This window comes from Haliotis asinina, chromosome 6, assembly GCF_037392515.1.
Source record: "Haliotis asinina isolate JCU_RB_2024 chromosome 6, JCU_Hal_asi_v2, whole genome shotgun sequence".
In the NCBI taxonomy this organism is placed as follows: domain Eukaryota; kingdom Metazoa; phylum Mollusca; class Gastropoda; order Lepetellida; family Haliotidae; genus Haliotis; species Haliotis asinina.
In genome coordinates, this window is record NC_090285.1 from 23,202,940 (window position 1) to 23,216,791 (window position 13,852).

Consider the following 13,852-nt stretch of genomic DNA (forward strand, 5'->3'; position numbering starts at 1 on the left):
TATCGAAAAATGAATGGCTTTAGATGAATGTTGAATGTTAGGTTAGAAAAGAATAATTATTGTTGTGTACTGTTTCATATTAGAACGATAGCAATGCAGTGAAGATTTGGACAAGTGAGAAGTGCAGTAGAAAAGTAAAATAGTAAGATAAGTAACAATATGCACTGAAGCATGTGATACCACACTGGTTGATAGAAATAATGGCACTTTGCCAAAAGAAGCACTGTAGAGCCAGGCAAAGTGGTTGAATGAGGGGATGTGCACAGACGTTACCAACAACGTTGTTTGTGGGGTGAGTGTTGATCCTTACCAATGATGCTGAGTGTCTGAGAAGGGGGCTACCTGCGCCACCACACATCCGCGGCAAGACAACCTCACTTCTCCACCTTGTCTACAGGACACATCATATAATTCACTTATATTCTAACAAATTCCTTTGGGATATTTCATAATCACACAGGGTTTTATTTGTCACCTGTTTAGAGCAGAGTATATGAACATCAGAAAAGAAAATGGTATTATTCAGAACTAATTCATTCAAACTCATCTGAAATATCTTTACTTTGACTAACAGGAATTTCATTTTTTTTTTTAAGCATAAATTTGAAGACAAACTTTATCAAATTCTTCTGCCACTGGATTCATATAAAACCCTGAGTTAATACTTACCATGGTTGATTCAAAGATTGACATTTAAATATATTGCCAGTCCATTTTCTGCTCTGTTGAAACTGGAAATCTATTTATTCCATCAACAAATCTATGCATGTTGTTATGTTTGTTACCTAGAAACCTGGGATACCAAGAATACGATTGTTTCATGTAAACAAGTGACTACCAACTGACACCACACAAACGATCTGACCACATGTTCTTGCTGCCATTCTTAAATATGTGTTTCAGACCAATTCCCATGGGACACCAAGAAATAACAGTCTAAACTCCATGTGCAATAAAAGATTCACATCTTGAAATCTGTTATTACAGAATCTGCAACTGTAATTTAGCAATGACACGGACCATTCAACAACACCCTCCCCTAATGAAAACCACCTGTGCCAAAACAACAGTGAACTGCATTCATTCAGTGGGCAGTGCCAACACAAGGGAGGTAACTCCAAGAGGCCTGATCTTGATGACAATAAATCTTGACACTTGTAACACCATCTGTATAGAATCTAGCACCAGGGACACCTGAAGTATCCTTGCTGAGAGGAACTGATCCTAAACCTGTGTAAACATCTAGATATTTATGGAGATTGGGCTGATGAGTTATCAATGCTCTTATGGATGGAGAAGCATGTGGGGGGCTGCCTCCTCCTGAAACTGATATGTCACCACTGCAAGATGCCGGTATTGTCTGTTTGTTCTAATGTATTAAACTTGTTGAACGACAAGATATTGACAGATACAACTAGAAATATTGACAGGAACAGATGTTGGTGAAGTTTGTCAGTTTTCTTGTTTGGAAAATAATCAAATCCAATGTTGACTTCTCTGCAAGAAGAGCAGCAATGGTGTGGATTGCAAATAAAAAGAGCGGTTACCTGGGTGATGCGATAACTGTATCAAATTATTGTAAGGTCATTCATTCCACGCAACTTGGATGTTACTACTGCATGAATCAGTTCAAAGCATGAACAATGCATGGGAACATCTAGCAGCAAATCATATTTTGAATGCTATCGCAAATCACAGCAAACAAATATATGTCCACATTCAAAGAACATTCACTGTATGGTTGGATGCAACAAAACATATCATAAAAAAAGCAAAAAAATAAACAAATAAATGATAAATCTGGAAATATTTGATGCAGGACATCAACAGTATGAAGCAAAATAAAACTATAAAAGCTTTGATTGTGGCAAAATGGCACAAACTGACAACCCTGTTGGACAACTACAGTGGAAACAGGAAAACTGATTTTTAATCTACAGGACAATGATAAGGTTATATATGTCAACCAACGGTCAACCATAATAGCTACATCTATAGCTGACTGAGCAGATCTAGATCTATACAACACTGCTGACTGATAGAGAGAAGAGAGAGAGCAAGGTCAAGGTTGTGGACCATCCAGTACCTTCTCCTTAGAACCACCTGGGCTAGGGGATCGGCTACGAAGATGAGGAAGCTAAATTGTCAAGTTAAACTGATATTTAGTGTGTGGCAATCAAACATTGATAAAATCCCTAGGTCCTCTTCCACCAAAGGAATTGTGTCTGTCATAAGTCTGTGAATATATGTGAGTTATGACATCCACAGCATTGCCCTTTGCAGAACAGGATACTGAAATATAACAGCTTCAGCAAATATGAACTGAAGCCGAAAAGTGACTACTACCACAAATAAACACTAATGTCTTTGAAGAAAAGATAATATACACAAATATGATGACACAATTTACTCAAAGTTAACAATAGTTTAAAAGTAATCTCAGAAACAAAAACATTATGTGAATTCTATAAATACACAATATCTCAGATTGATAGAAAAATGTCTAAAATGTATCAATAATTTAGATTCTGAAAACAGTGTATAATCAATGTGATCTGGTCAAGTTTCATGTTTGAGTAAGGGCAATACCTACCCTGAGAGGGGCAGTTAAGGCTGCAACTGACATTGACCGATTGGACCGATCTGTAAGGGAAGAATACATGTTACTCGCAGGAACAAAGTGTAGAGAAATTATTGAGACTTTGGGGATTCATAAATCCAGTTATAGCAAAGACTACAGTATTCACAGTCTATTGTAAAAGACAGTAAGTGACTAATGTAGAATGGTGTAACTTGCCCATTCAGCTTTGCATAAGAACAAATAATCTTTACCCTTTACTTAACATTGTACACAGTAAGGCAACAAACCTAAATCATGAAGAACTGTCTGACCAAAAGGCTTGTCTTGCAAAATTTTTCTGAAAAAAAAGATAGAAAGAAAAAGAAATAAATGCATGACACCTTATGAAATGCAGTGGTGAATATATATTTCTTAGGTCATTAACCTGTTGACTGCCCCTCAGAAGTAAACTTGTAGAATCAATTCTTGTCAAATTTGCCACTAAGAGTTACCTTGTTGCTACATCAATGGTGTTTCATATGCTGGCAAAACAGGCACAAGAAGCAATGGTCTCCTGATGTTTTTTGCTACTGCCAGGAACCAAATGCTTCTTGTGTGTGTATTACAATATCACTGATAAAGCTATGAGGTAATAGTGTCAAACTGATACTAGGAGTATACTCATGGTGGCAGTCAATGAGTTAAAACAAAAGATAATACAATTTATACCTATTTTTGATATGTCATCAGTATAGTTTGAATCATCAATGCACGAAAACATCTATGAAAATAAAAAAAACACCCAGCAAAATTAATCACTGCTGTTTCTTTTTGTCATTCATAGTTGATCACATTGATGGTAAAATCAATTTCTATATACTACTTTGACTGGGAACAGAAAAACAAAACTAAAATTACTGCCATGTGTTGATTTCCTTGTTTGATAATTCACAAGTAATCAAACTTGAGCTACTAATAAGGACAGATAATGTGTTTAAACATCTCACCTTGCACATAACAGGCACATAGTTACATAAAAACATATTTATAGGGTACGAAGCTGCTCCTCAAAAATAAGTGAGTGAGTGAGCGAGTGAGTTTTATGCTGCATTTATCAATATTCTAGCAACATCATGGCATGGGACACCAGGAATGGTCTTAACACATTGTCCTCATGTTGTCATCCACCTCTTTCCCTGGAATAGAGTTGATTGTTTTAAGGTTATTGTGATAAAGCTGGAAAAGTCACTGACAAAATACCAAAGGGCCTTATATACAGCTATTGACAGACAGTGGAGTTCAGCTCTCTCATTAGTTGTGTGTATGACTGATACCTAGAACACTCACCTGGCATCCTCCAGCTCTGCATGTTCTTTGTCATACATGGACCGGAGGTGGTTGACATATGTGATCATGATTTCCATGGCTGTACTCATCCGGTTTTCCTGTCACATTAAACAGTTTAAGTGTTTTGTATGACATATATGGTTATTCAATGATTTGCTATGAAGGTCTTGGATGTAAAGATGACACCAGTTTCTCTCTGTGTTGTGCCACACTCAGATGAAGCTAGGCAGATAGAAAGTGAGTGAGTGAATTTAGTTTTAAGCAACACTCAGTGGTGTTCTAACTATATTCCAGTGTTATGTAAATAATCGAGTCTGAACCAGACAATCAAGTGATCAACAGCATGAGCATCCACAATTGGGATATGATGAAATGTGTCAATGAAGGCAGCAAGTCTGACCACCTGATTCTGATAGGTGCCTCTCATGACAAGCGTGAGTTACTGCAGATAGAAAGATATGAACAGGATTGAAGATTGAAAGTAGAAATATGAGTGCATGAGTATTATTTTCCACTGCTGTTAGCAATATTCAAGCAATATCATCACTGGGGACATCAGAATTGGCTTCACACATTGTACTCGCATGGGGATTTGAATGCTTTAACCACTAGGTTACCCCACTGCCCTAAGAGAAATATTAAAGTGAGTAAGTCAGGTTGGTCAGGTTTCGTTGCTTTCATAGTCAGCTTGATGTGGTAAAAAAGCCCCAAGTGACATTTCCTTTAAATTTTTCACATGGCACTTCAAACTGATACATGTGAAGAAAAAACATCTATTGAAGAAAACGTCTGTATTATGAGGAACAACACAATGTTTTGGTGTATATTCCAACACCTGAAATAGTAAGAATATACCCCGAACCCTGTGGTCCTCATAATACAGAATTTGACATCAAACCTTTCCCTCCTCCTCTAGTCACTTCAGTGACGCACACAATAATGAGTATGTACATAGTATGATAACTATAACCAGTGTTAAATAGGGGATCTGAATCCAGCATCTTATGTTTCCTGGATGCATTTCCACAGCGAATTGTAGTGCTCTAGAAAATGTTCATCAATGCCTTCCAAAAATATGATGATTGAATAGATGGAGAGAAAGGAACAGCATTTGGAAAAAAAGAAATGAGAGAAAAGGTTGAGTGAGATACACTTCTGTTATTTGCCAATGAACTATTTATCTAGATATATGTGTTCATTATTCACAAGTCATAATTTTTACAGTATAGTCTCCACACAATCACAGTGAGTCATGGAGATGTGTTTTCTGCCTGAAAAGACTGTTCAGGCCTGAGACAGTAGTCTGTGTTTGACTTGGAGAAACCCTTACTTAGCTATCGTTTACACCATTATTTTGATCTCAAGACTGACACCATTTACATCAGTGTCTGGGAGAAGGACTAGGGCTGCATCACGTCAGCAACACACCATTATTTATGTTTGTTTGATTTTGATAATAATACAATTTATTGTATGACATTATTTCCCATTTTTCATCTTTTGAACAAAATCTATCGATAAGGATGATCATCATTAATTCCCTGTCTGATAGGACACATGGTGGTTTCCTTATTCCTTATCACATTTTGTAACAATACAACAAAATGCTAGAATTAATTGAAATAACATGTCATTGATCAAAATCTAGAATTACAATGCGTACACATCCGTACATGATTGGAAGGGCAAAGTAAACCAAATGGCTACTCGGCAATGCAAGAGATACTAACGCTGTGTAACCAGTAAATCACATTGCGAGGCTTGCATCCAAAGTCAGTATTTTCTCAATATAACTGTGGACCAGACAAAGATCGAACAGGTTGATAAGGGTGTTTGTTTGAGTCATTGATCCTTGGACAAACAGAGAGGCTGACAAGTGAATGTTGACATGGGGTATTGTGAACACTGGAACAGTCCTCAATCCCCTGTTGCTTCACCCAACTGTCAATACTCCTTGCACTATGACATCAATGCAAACTTGGTTTTACATCTTCATTGGCAATGAGGACTTTGTGTGTATGTCAAACGTACCAACATGGCTTGCATGGGTGGGTGGAACTGTTGGTGTAAGGATCTACTTAGTTATGCTAATGTTGTTTACTTCACCAGTTGGTGTAGTCAGAGACGAGAGATGGTCAGCTAAACCATCCAGCAACAACAACAGTTTTGAAACCTTTCAGCTTACGCTAAATTTAAGAAGATTATGCAAAGCATTCTCCTTACTTGTAACATTATCAAAGTGGTTGAGAAGACAGCATCATGTATTCTATCCAAGGTTTTGAATGCTTTTGGTCCATACCAGATACATTTTGTAGTTCAGCTGGTATGATCTACCATGCATCCCAATGTCAGGTCATCATCAGCTCATTTCTCTTTATTTAGGAAAAAAACATGTTGATGCCCTGAAGACCAAATAATGTTTATGTCCTATTACAGGAATAGGAATAGACTACCTGCCTGAAATATAAATGAGTGACATTTTGAAACACTTTGAAAAGGTGTAGCAAATCCATTGCTTCTGGAATTCTAGGACACATTTACCATGTAGTAAACAGGAAGTCATTCGGTTGGAGAACAAACTTTGGTTTAGTCAGTCTTGAATTTGGTATTTTGCTTAGTTTGCACATTTTTTATAATAACGTAATTGCAATCATGACCATATCTGGCGTATAGTCATCGGACAGTAATGCATAGCTTAAACTTTAAATTCAGAATTAAAAAACAAATACTGTTATAATTTTGAATATCAGTTATCTGTATCTGCAGAGGCCTTAGGCCCTGTGTTACATGGGAGCATGCAGATAGCCAAGTCCAGTGATCTCATTTGTTATGGTCAGATGACACAATGGGCCTGAAACTTATGTCACCTGTCACCCCAAACACTTGCACTGAACTCTGAGGTGACAGGTGGAGGCTAAGGGCACTTAGTAAACTGACCACAACCTAGCAACTTCTGCTCTGGACACAGTCCTGTTTTGTATCACATTAAAATTAATATTGACCAAGTTAATGGCCAATTAAAGATATGTTTCCACATCAAAATTACCATTAATACTGACCAAATTAATGGATAACCCAAAATAGTTTTTCCATGTATGCTTTTATCCTATCATTATGTTGAGCATTTCAAAACAATCCTTGTTTAGTAGTTCAATGAAAATCTTAACCTTGTTTACTTATATCATCGGTCACCCACCATATCACCAACCTCATCTCTCTTCCTGTGGGGTATTTGGACCGGAGGATATCTTTGATAGGCAATCTAGAAGTCCAGTAAATGAAGAATGAGGACTACGATTTATGGATATACAACTTCTTTTATCCAGTTCTTGTAATACCCTGTACCATTTGCTTGACGACATTAGTATCTCCATCGACATTAGTATCTATATTGAAAAATCGCACTCACTGAATAAAAGAAGTTGTATATCCATAAATCATAGTCCTCATTCTTCTGGACTGGAGGATGTTTAAAGAAACTCAAACTGACTTTGAACCAAAGCAATTAAATACCTTGCATACAAAAGTAAATGACCTCAGTATGTTTTGCCATCGAACCAGCAGCCATAAAGGTGGCAAACCTGATAAACATTTAGATTATTTGACATAAGGACAACACTCCATTTTCATATCTTTTACTAAAAATATGCCACGCACACACACCAGGGATTTACCCAGGCCTTTCTACTTGAGTGGAAGGAGGTCTCAGGCTTGTGTCAGGAGTCCCAGACACCAAAATGGGGTTTGAGTGTGACCTCCGTATCAGCCATGCAGATGAGATTTTCCTTGTTTGAAACACAGCCACTGCGAAACTGGATATGGTCTGTAACATACAGTTGCTTGCACCTATGGCTACAACTGAATTTGTTGTAATGATGCAAAAGAGAAACATAATTTGCAGCCCAAGGGACCATTCATACAAATTATCTGCTTTGATGCATACAGGACTCAATACCTTAAATCCCTGATATATATAAATTTCTACATCTGAACCCAAAGGGAGGACCTCTGATATCAGACTCAAGAAATGAGATCAGAAGAAATTAACTCTCTTTCATCATATATCCTCTTCATGATTTTCCATGGAGAAATTTGCACAAATTTTGTTCCTTGATTGATTTGAATGCTATTAATCAATGCAAGGATGACTGAATGTTCCTCTTCCCTTTTCATCTTTGATTAGGTTCTCATCACTGGGCTAAGAGTTACAAATGTCAATGGCCCATCAAGCACGTAGCATGGCCATAACTCAACAGCTTATGCCTTACAAATGCTGATCGGATGGGGGCTAGTCCAGTTATGTTTATCTTTCAATCAGACATCTAAACCATCAACTGACTACACTAAATGAATATCCAAGGTTATATTTGGGGAGGACGAAAGTACCCAGAACGGCATCCTTAATGATAAGCATAACCACAATATCCTATTGAGCTGTTTCTTTGCAGATTTATCAAACACAATCGATAGCTACATAATCTAAATGGTACACAATGATCACTCTCCTGATCCCTTAATTTTAAGTCCTCTAAATACATATGTCCAATGGCCTAATGGATAAATATTTTGTCTTTTTACATCAGACGTTTGAATTTCATTCCTGATATCTGATCTGCTTTAGACATCAACTAATCTGACATTTATCGCTTGTAAAAACACTAAGCTGTGACATTTTTACCTGTTGGTAATAAAATGACTCCAATGATAGACATAAAACCACTGGACTGGTGTTTTACTACCAGGGATTACATGGATTTGACAAAATTCAATGATGCACAGTTTGAAGTCTCCAAACATTCTGTGGAGTAATTTATAGCTGTGCTTCAAATCTATTAAACAGTAATGCTGAATTTAAACGACAGCAGGCAAAATCCCCAAGTCCCCAGACAAGGCGGTTCTTGGGATATCAAAACCTACTGATTCAATGGCTAGGTGGAACCCATTCAGCCAGTTGTTTAGGATGACAATTTGAGCTTGCTTGTAAACTGACCACAGAATGAGGTTCAATAGCCTTGACCAGTCAGAGGTGGCTAATAGAGTGACCACCCACTGACCCATGACATTGCTGCTCTTGAACTTTAGGGGCTATCTCAAAACCATGTACAAATGAAACACACTGGATGCTTATAATCAAAAACATTTTTTGTCTAAATAAAGGTTCTGTTATAAAAATATGACTTGGTCTGAGTCTCATCTTCATTTTGAGCCTGAAAATACTGATACTTTGACAATATTGCTATGAAAAATATATCATGGAGCTGGCAATTCATCCATTTTGCTATGCCTTTGTACAAGGATCTCTTTTACAAAAAGGTCACCCATAATACTAAATCAGGGCTGTTCAACAAAGAGCTCGTAGTGATATGGCATTTGCAATTAGTATAACTTGCTACCATTACTATCTGGAATGCCACCCTGGTATATGTTTCAATATCATGACCAGACTGTTTATTTGAAATAAACCTATTAAACAGCTGATATAATTGGTGCAGAAATGCATAGATATGCAATGAGAATTGGCATAAAGTTAACAAATTCAATATCCACTGTCAAACACTTTGGTTCCAAATAAAATTTAGTGCAGAGAATATCTCATGAATCAGAAAAACCATAATGCAAATCTACTCATAACCTATGATTCAACTTCACTCTTATGACACAGTGTTGCTGATATGACCCCTCTCCCCAATGGCCTGTAACAGATTCTCTCTTGCATGTGGTTAGAGTGTAATAGAAAACAGTTTCAGTACCACTGCAGCCATATATCAGTAGCCTTCCATTTATGGGGACACAAAGTAGGGAATCTTGATGGCCCATAAAGATCAGCCAATAGTTTCTGTTACTTCATTAGTAGTGTGATTATATAAAGACTACATCACACCTTGCAATCTCCAGTAGACTGTACAGCACAAAGACTATCCCTGTGGGGTAACTTGTACATAAAACACACCACTGTTGCATGTTTTTACATAGTCCTTTTTCTCAATACTGTTTGATGATTGTCCATAGGAGTTGAACACCTCTTTATTGAATACTTTAGGTCCTAACTTTACATAAGCTTTGGCTTAACATACAAGTTTACACACAGTTTAGCTGCTAATATAACCAAAGAGTTGATGAAGATTTGGCAAGGTTACATAGTATGTTACCTGATGTACTGTAATGCACTACACTTGGTAATCTGCACTGATGGCTGTTGAACACCAATATCAGACTACACCTGGGTTAGCAGCTATTAGATTTTATTGTTGTCATTTTCCAACAATGCACTACATCGTATTACTGACCAGTTTTATACCTGCTAATTAAATCTGAAAATGCTATACAGAACTCTGAATGTAAGCTCATGTAATAAGGCTCAATGAATTCATGGGTCTGATCTCAATCAAATCATGGATGTACTGACTGCAAATTGGATGAATTCCTCAAATTCTGTGCTAAAATGGATCATGTCATATCATTAGCTACATAGCTGTTGTAATCCTATCCTGAATTTAGACAGAGAGCAAAGATCATGTGGGACAAAATCAATCTAATTTTGATATAACTGAAATGATTGAGTGGAATAATCCATGTTCCATGAAGCACTAAATTTGAAATAAAAACAATCCATGCTAACCTGCAGAACAGGCACTACTCATCAGGAAAATCTTTCAAAAACAAATACAAAAAAAAATAATAAAAAAAATGGTAATTTCTCCTCTACATATACACTTATATACCTTGGGAATCCAGCTTCAAATGTATTTGTTTATTATTTCCCATCTTATTATATTTTCAGTATCAATATATACAGAGTGCACAAGGAATAATCATTACTGTTATTGATAATTACATATGAATGTTGATAAATGTTATTTTTTTTAAAAAAGCACACCAGTCAATTATACCTTTTTCCCTGTTATATCTGCTAGGCATGGATTTTACTACCATAATTACTGCATTAGTTCATTATTCTTCACTTTGAAGCCAAACAATATATTCATTACTAATATTAACTACACAACTGCATACTGTCCATGTCAACTGGCACATTCATTCCATAAGTTCAGCAGAGTGACAACTACATTAGATATGAGAGTTTCATATGCATCACTACCTGTTGCACGGCACCAAACACCTCTGCTCTACTTGACACCTTGGCAGCTGACTGTTCCAAGACTTCAATGTGAACCTGGATCCTCTGAATAACATCTCGTAACTTGGCATCAGTCACAGACTGGTTGAGCTCCTGAAACAATAGCCATCATGTGCATCGACAACATGAAACAATAGAGTCTTAAATCCAAAATCTTGGTTTTCTGACATTGTTTACATTATGAAAAACACAAACTGAAATAAAAAAACACACTCAAGCATCACATATTTCTGCTTTGAGACAAGTATCACACAACCAGAGTTATTCTGTGACACAGTACCTGAACCACATTATTTCCCTTAAACCCCTTGCCCTCCCTACCATGCTAAAACCCTAAATGAAGGTCTAGATTTCTTCAGGTTTTTATATCACTTGGGGATCCATTTCAGTATATATATATTCAGAGACTAAGCATTAGTGTAGCATTGCTACTGCTCTAGACATACATCTTTGGGATTTCATAAGCTATGTTCCTAAAGGTTGTATGTCAAGGAATCATGATAACAGAACATATCTGCTCCGTAGCTTCTAATTTCAGAAGTCACATTTGAAAACCAGGGCCTCATTTCACAAAGCTCTCGTAAGGCTAAGGTCTCGTAACTTTTCTCGTAGCATTCGTACCTGGCATACTGTAACATATGAGGTGCAAAAGCTACGAGAAAAGTTATGAGACCTTAGCCATACGAGAGTTTTGTGAAACGTGGGCCCAGTTCATGGAAATGGCAAAGTTTCTGACATACAATAAGTGGCTTCATATATAGCCACAGAGACTGTATACACAAATCCTCAATGTTTTCGGTGTGTTCCACTGATGATAGCCAGTCTGACTGACATTGATATATGACATTGATATGAAAGTATGTAGCAGCTCTTGTAACATTAGCTGTTCACAATGCAGTTCATTGTATGTTTCAAGAGTAAAGATTCTGTAGTAGAAAGCAGCTCAGTGGATCACATGCTTGGGTTGAATGAATTTGCTGCTTGCATGTGATCATATCCAGTTTTGTGATGGATGCTCATAATGCTCAGGAACATCAGGCCCAGATGTAATTATTTACAGATCACTGTCATGTAGGTTGAATATTGCTGACAGTGACAAAAGAACATGGGATGATAAGAGTCATTTTGTCCTCAGTATCTTCATGATCCAGAAATGAGAATAACTTTCACAAATAGTTTTGATAGGTACGGTTCATATGAATCAGGATTATGGTTTGTTTAAGCCCTACAACTAACAACAAAATGAACTGGTAAAGCTAAAAATGTGTTTTATCAGATATGTACATAATTACATGCAATCTTAAGGTTTACAAAATCAGCTGTCCTCACTCATTTTGGCCTTACTAACATGTTTGATAGAAAAGAAAGAAAAAAATGGTTCCTTGTCAGTTACTTGTTCCTGTCTGATAATATTTATGAAAATATTTCAAATACTGCTGCAACTTTTAAGTCTGACATTTCCCTAGCACCAAGAAGGCCCTCTGTCCCACGACGTCCAATACCAACAATAATAACTTGGCTGTTTAGGTTTCAGTGTTGCGAACTCTCCATGAAGCATTGCTACTGTAGAAAACCTTGCTTCATCAGCATTTCAAATGAAGGATGAATGTCAAAGAGCCATTTCCTTGCCATAATGTAACTAATAACAAATTTTAAGGGTGCCAGACTGGATTCTATGCAACAGACCTCAAGGATCCTCTCAGTTTCTAAAGTGCTCATGTTTATCAAGCTGAACTTCCACATATAACTGATATTGATTTCTAACACAAAGCAGCTTAAAGAACATATGCTGATCCTTAGAAAACAGTTGATGTAATCTTATTTGCATTTTAAGCATGTTTATGAAGCATTTGATTTCCAAGTAAAAACTCATACGATGTGTAACTAAAAGAAATATTTATCGTGACATGTTTAAACATTATCACCTGCTGACCCATGTTCATGCAGTGGTGATTAAGAAACTCCCAAAATGCAAGAATCAATCAAAATTCTTGGAAACCTTCATGACAGCACCAGAGTGCTTTAAGGGAAAATCAATAAATGGAAATGAGGATATGTGGGAGATTGGGAAAGAAGGAAGTAATAGCCAGGCTTCGTGCAGAATGCAAGAATTGTTCGGTGAAAAGATCATCCCTGCTTAACCCCTGCCCCTGAAGACAGACAGATTCACAAGAGGAACAATATTAGGAACAGAAAACATCTTCTGTTGGTCACGTACAATTTCAGACAAAGTATTTGTACTTGGTGCCCACTGGATATTTTAAGCCAGGTCTGCCCAGTCAGCCAGAGAAAATATAACAGAAGACTCAAGTTTCTGGTACCAATATATCCAAAGTGGAACCAGGCTTAAATGCCCATAGACTCATGCTAGGAACCTATCCTGTAAGTGGAAAGTTAGCTGTGTCAGTGTGACAGTGTTTACTCTCAACTACAGGAGCCTGTTGGTGGCAAGGCTATAATATGTAAGGCTAATGTAATGCATATACGCAACAGTGTCAATGACATTCTAACATGTAATGCTAATGTAATGTAATGCATACATCCAGCATTGTCACTGTGAGTACAATTTGTATTTCTGATTCAGTGCATGTACCCTGGAGTGTCAATGTGACTTCAGTGTGTAAAGCTCATGAAATGCATAAACCCATCAGTGTCAGAGAGAGTACGGTATGTAATGTTGTTTCTATGCATCCTTGTGTAAGAAGCCACAATTTATGCTTTAGACATTGACAAGCCATCAATACAATAATAACCTCTAAAGGCTGACAGAACCTTCATGAATACATATGGTAAGGTATTTACTGGGT

General features: G+C 37.0%; 1 protein-coding gene across 1 annotated transcript in view; it reads right to left on the reverse strand.

Annotated features, from left to right (window-relative positions):
• LOC137286524 (inositol 1,4,5-triphosphate receptor associated 2-like) overlaps positions 1 to 13,852 on the reverse strand; it is a 177,054-nt gene that overhangs the window by 13,350 nt on the left and 149,852 nt on the right. The window contains exons 32-36 of the mRNA XM_067818439.1: positions 11,007 to 11,138; positions 3,908 to 4,005; positions 2,869 to 2,918; positions 2,594 to 2,643; positions 311 to 391 (exon numbers count right to left, since the gene is read on the reverse strand). Of these exons, the coding sequence (XP_067674540.1) occupies positions 311 to 391; positions 2,594 to 2,643; positions 2,869 to 2,918; positions 3,908 to 4,005; positions 11,007 to 11,138 (411 nt within the window). The remainder of the gene's footprint in view (positions 1 to 310; positions 392 to 2,593; positions 2,644 to 2,868; positions 2,919 to 3,907; positions 4,006 to 11,006; positions 11,139 to 13,852) is intronic.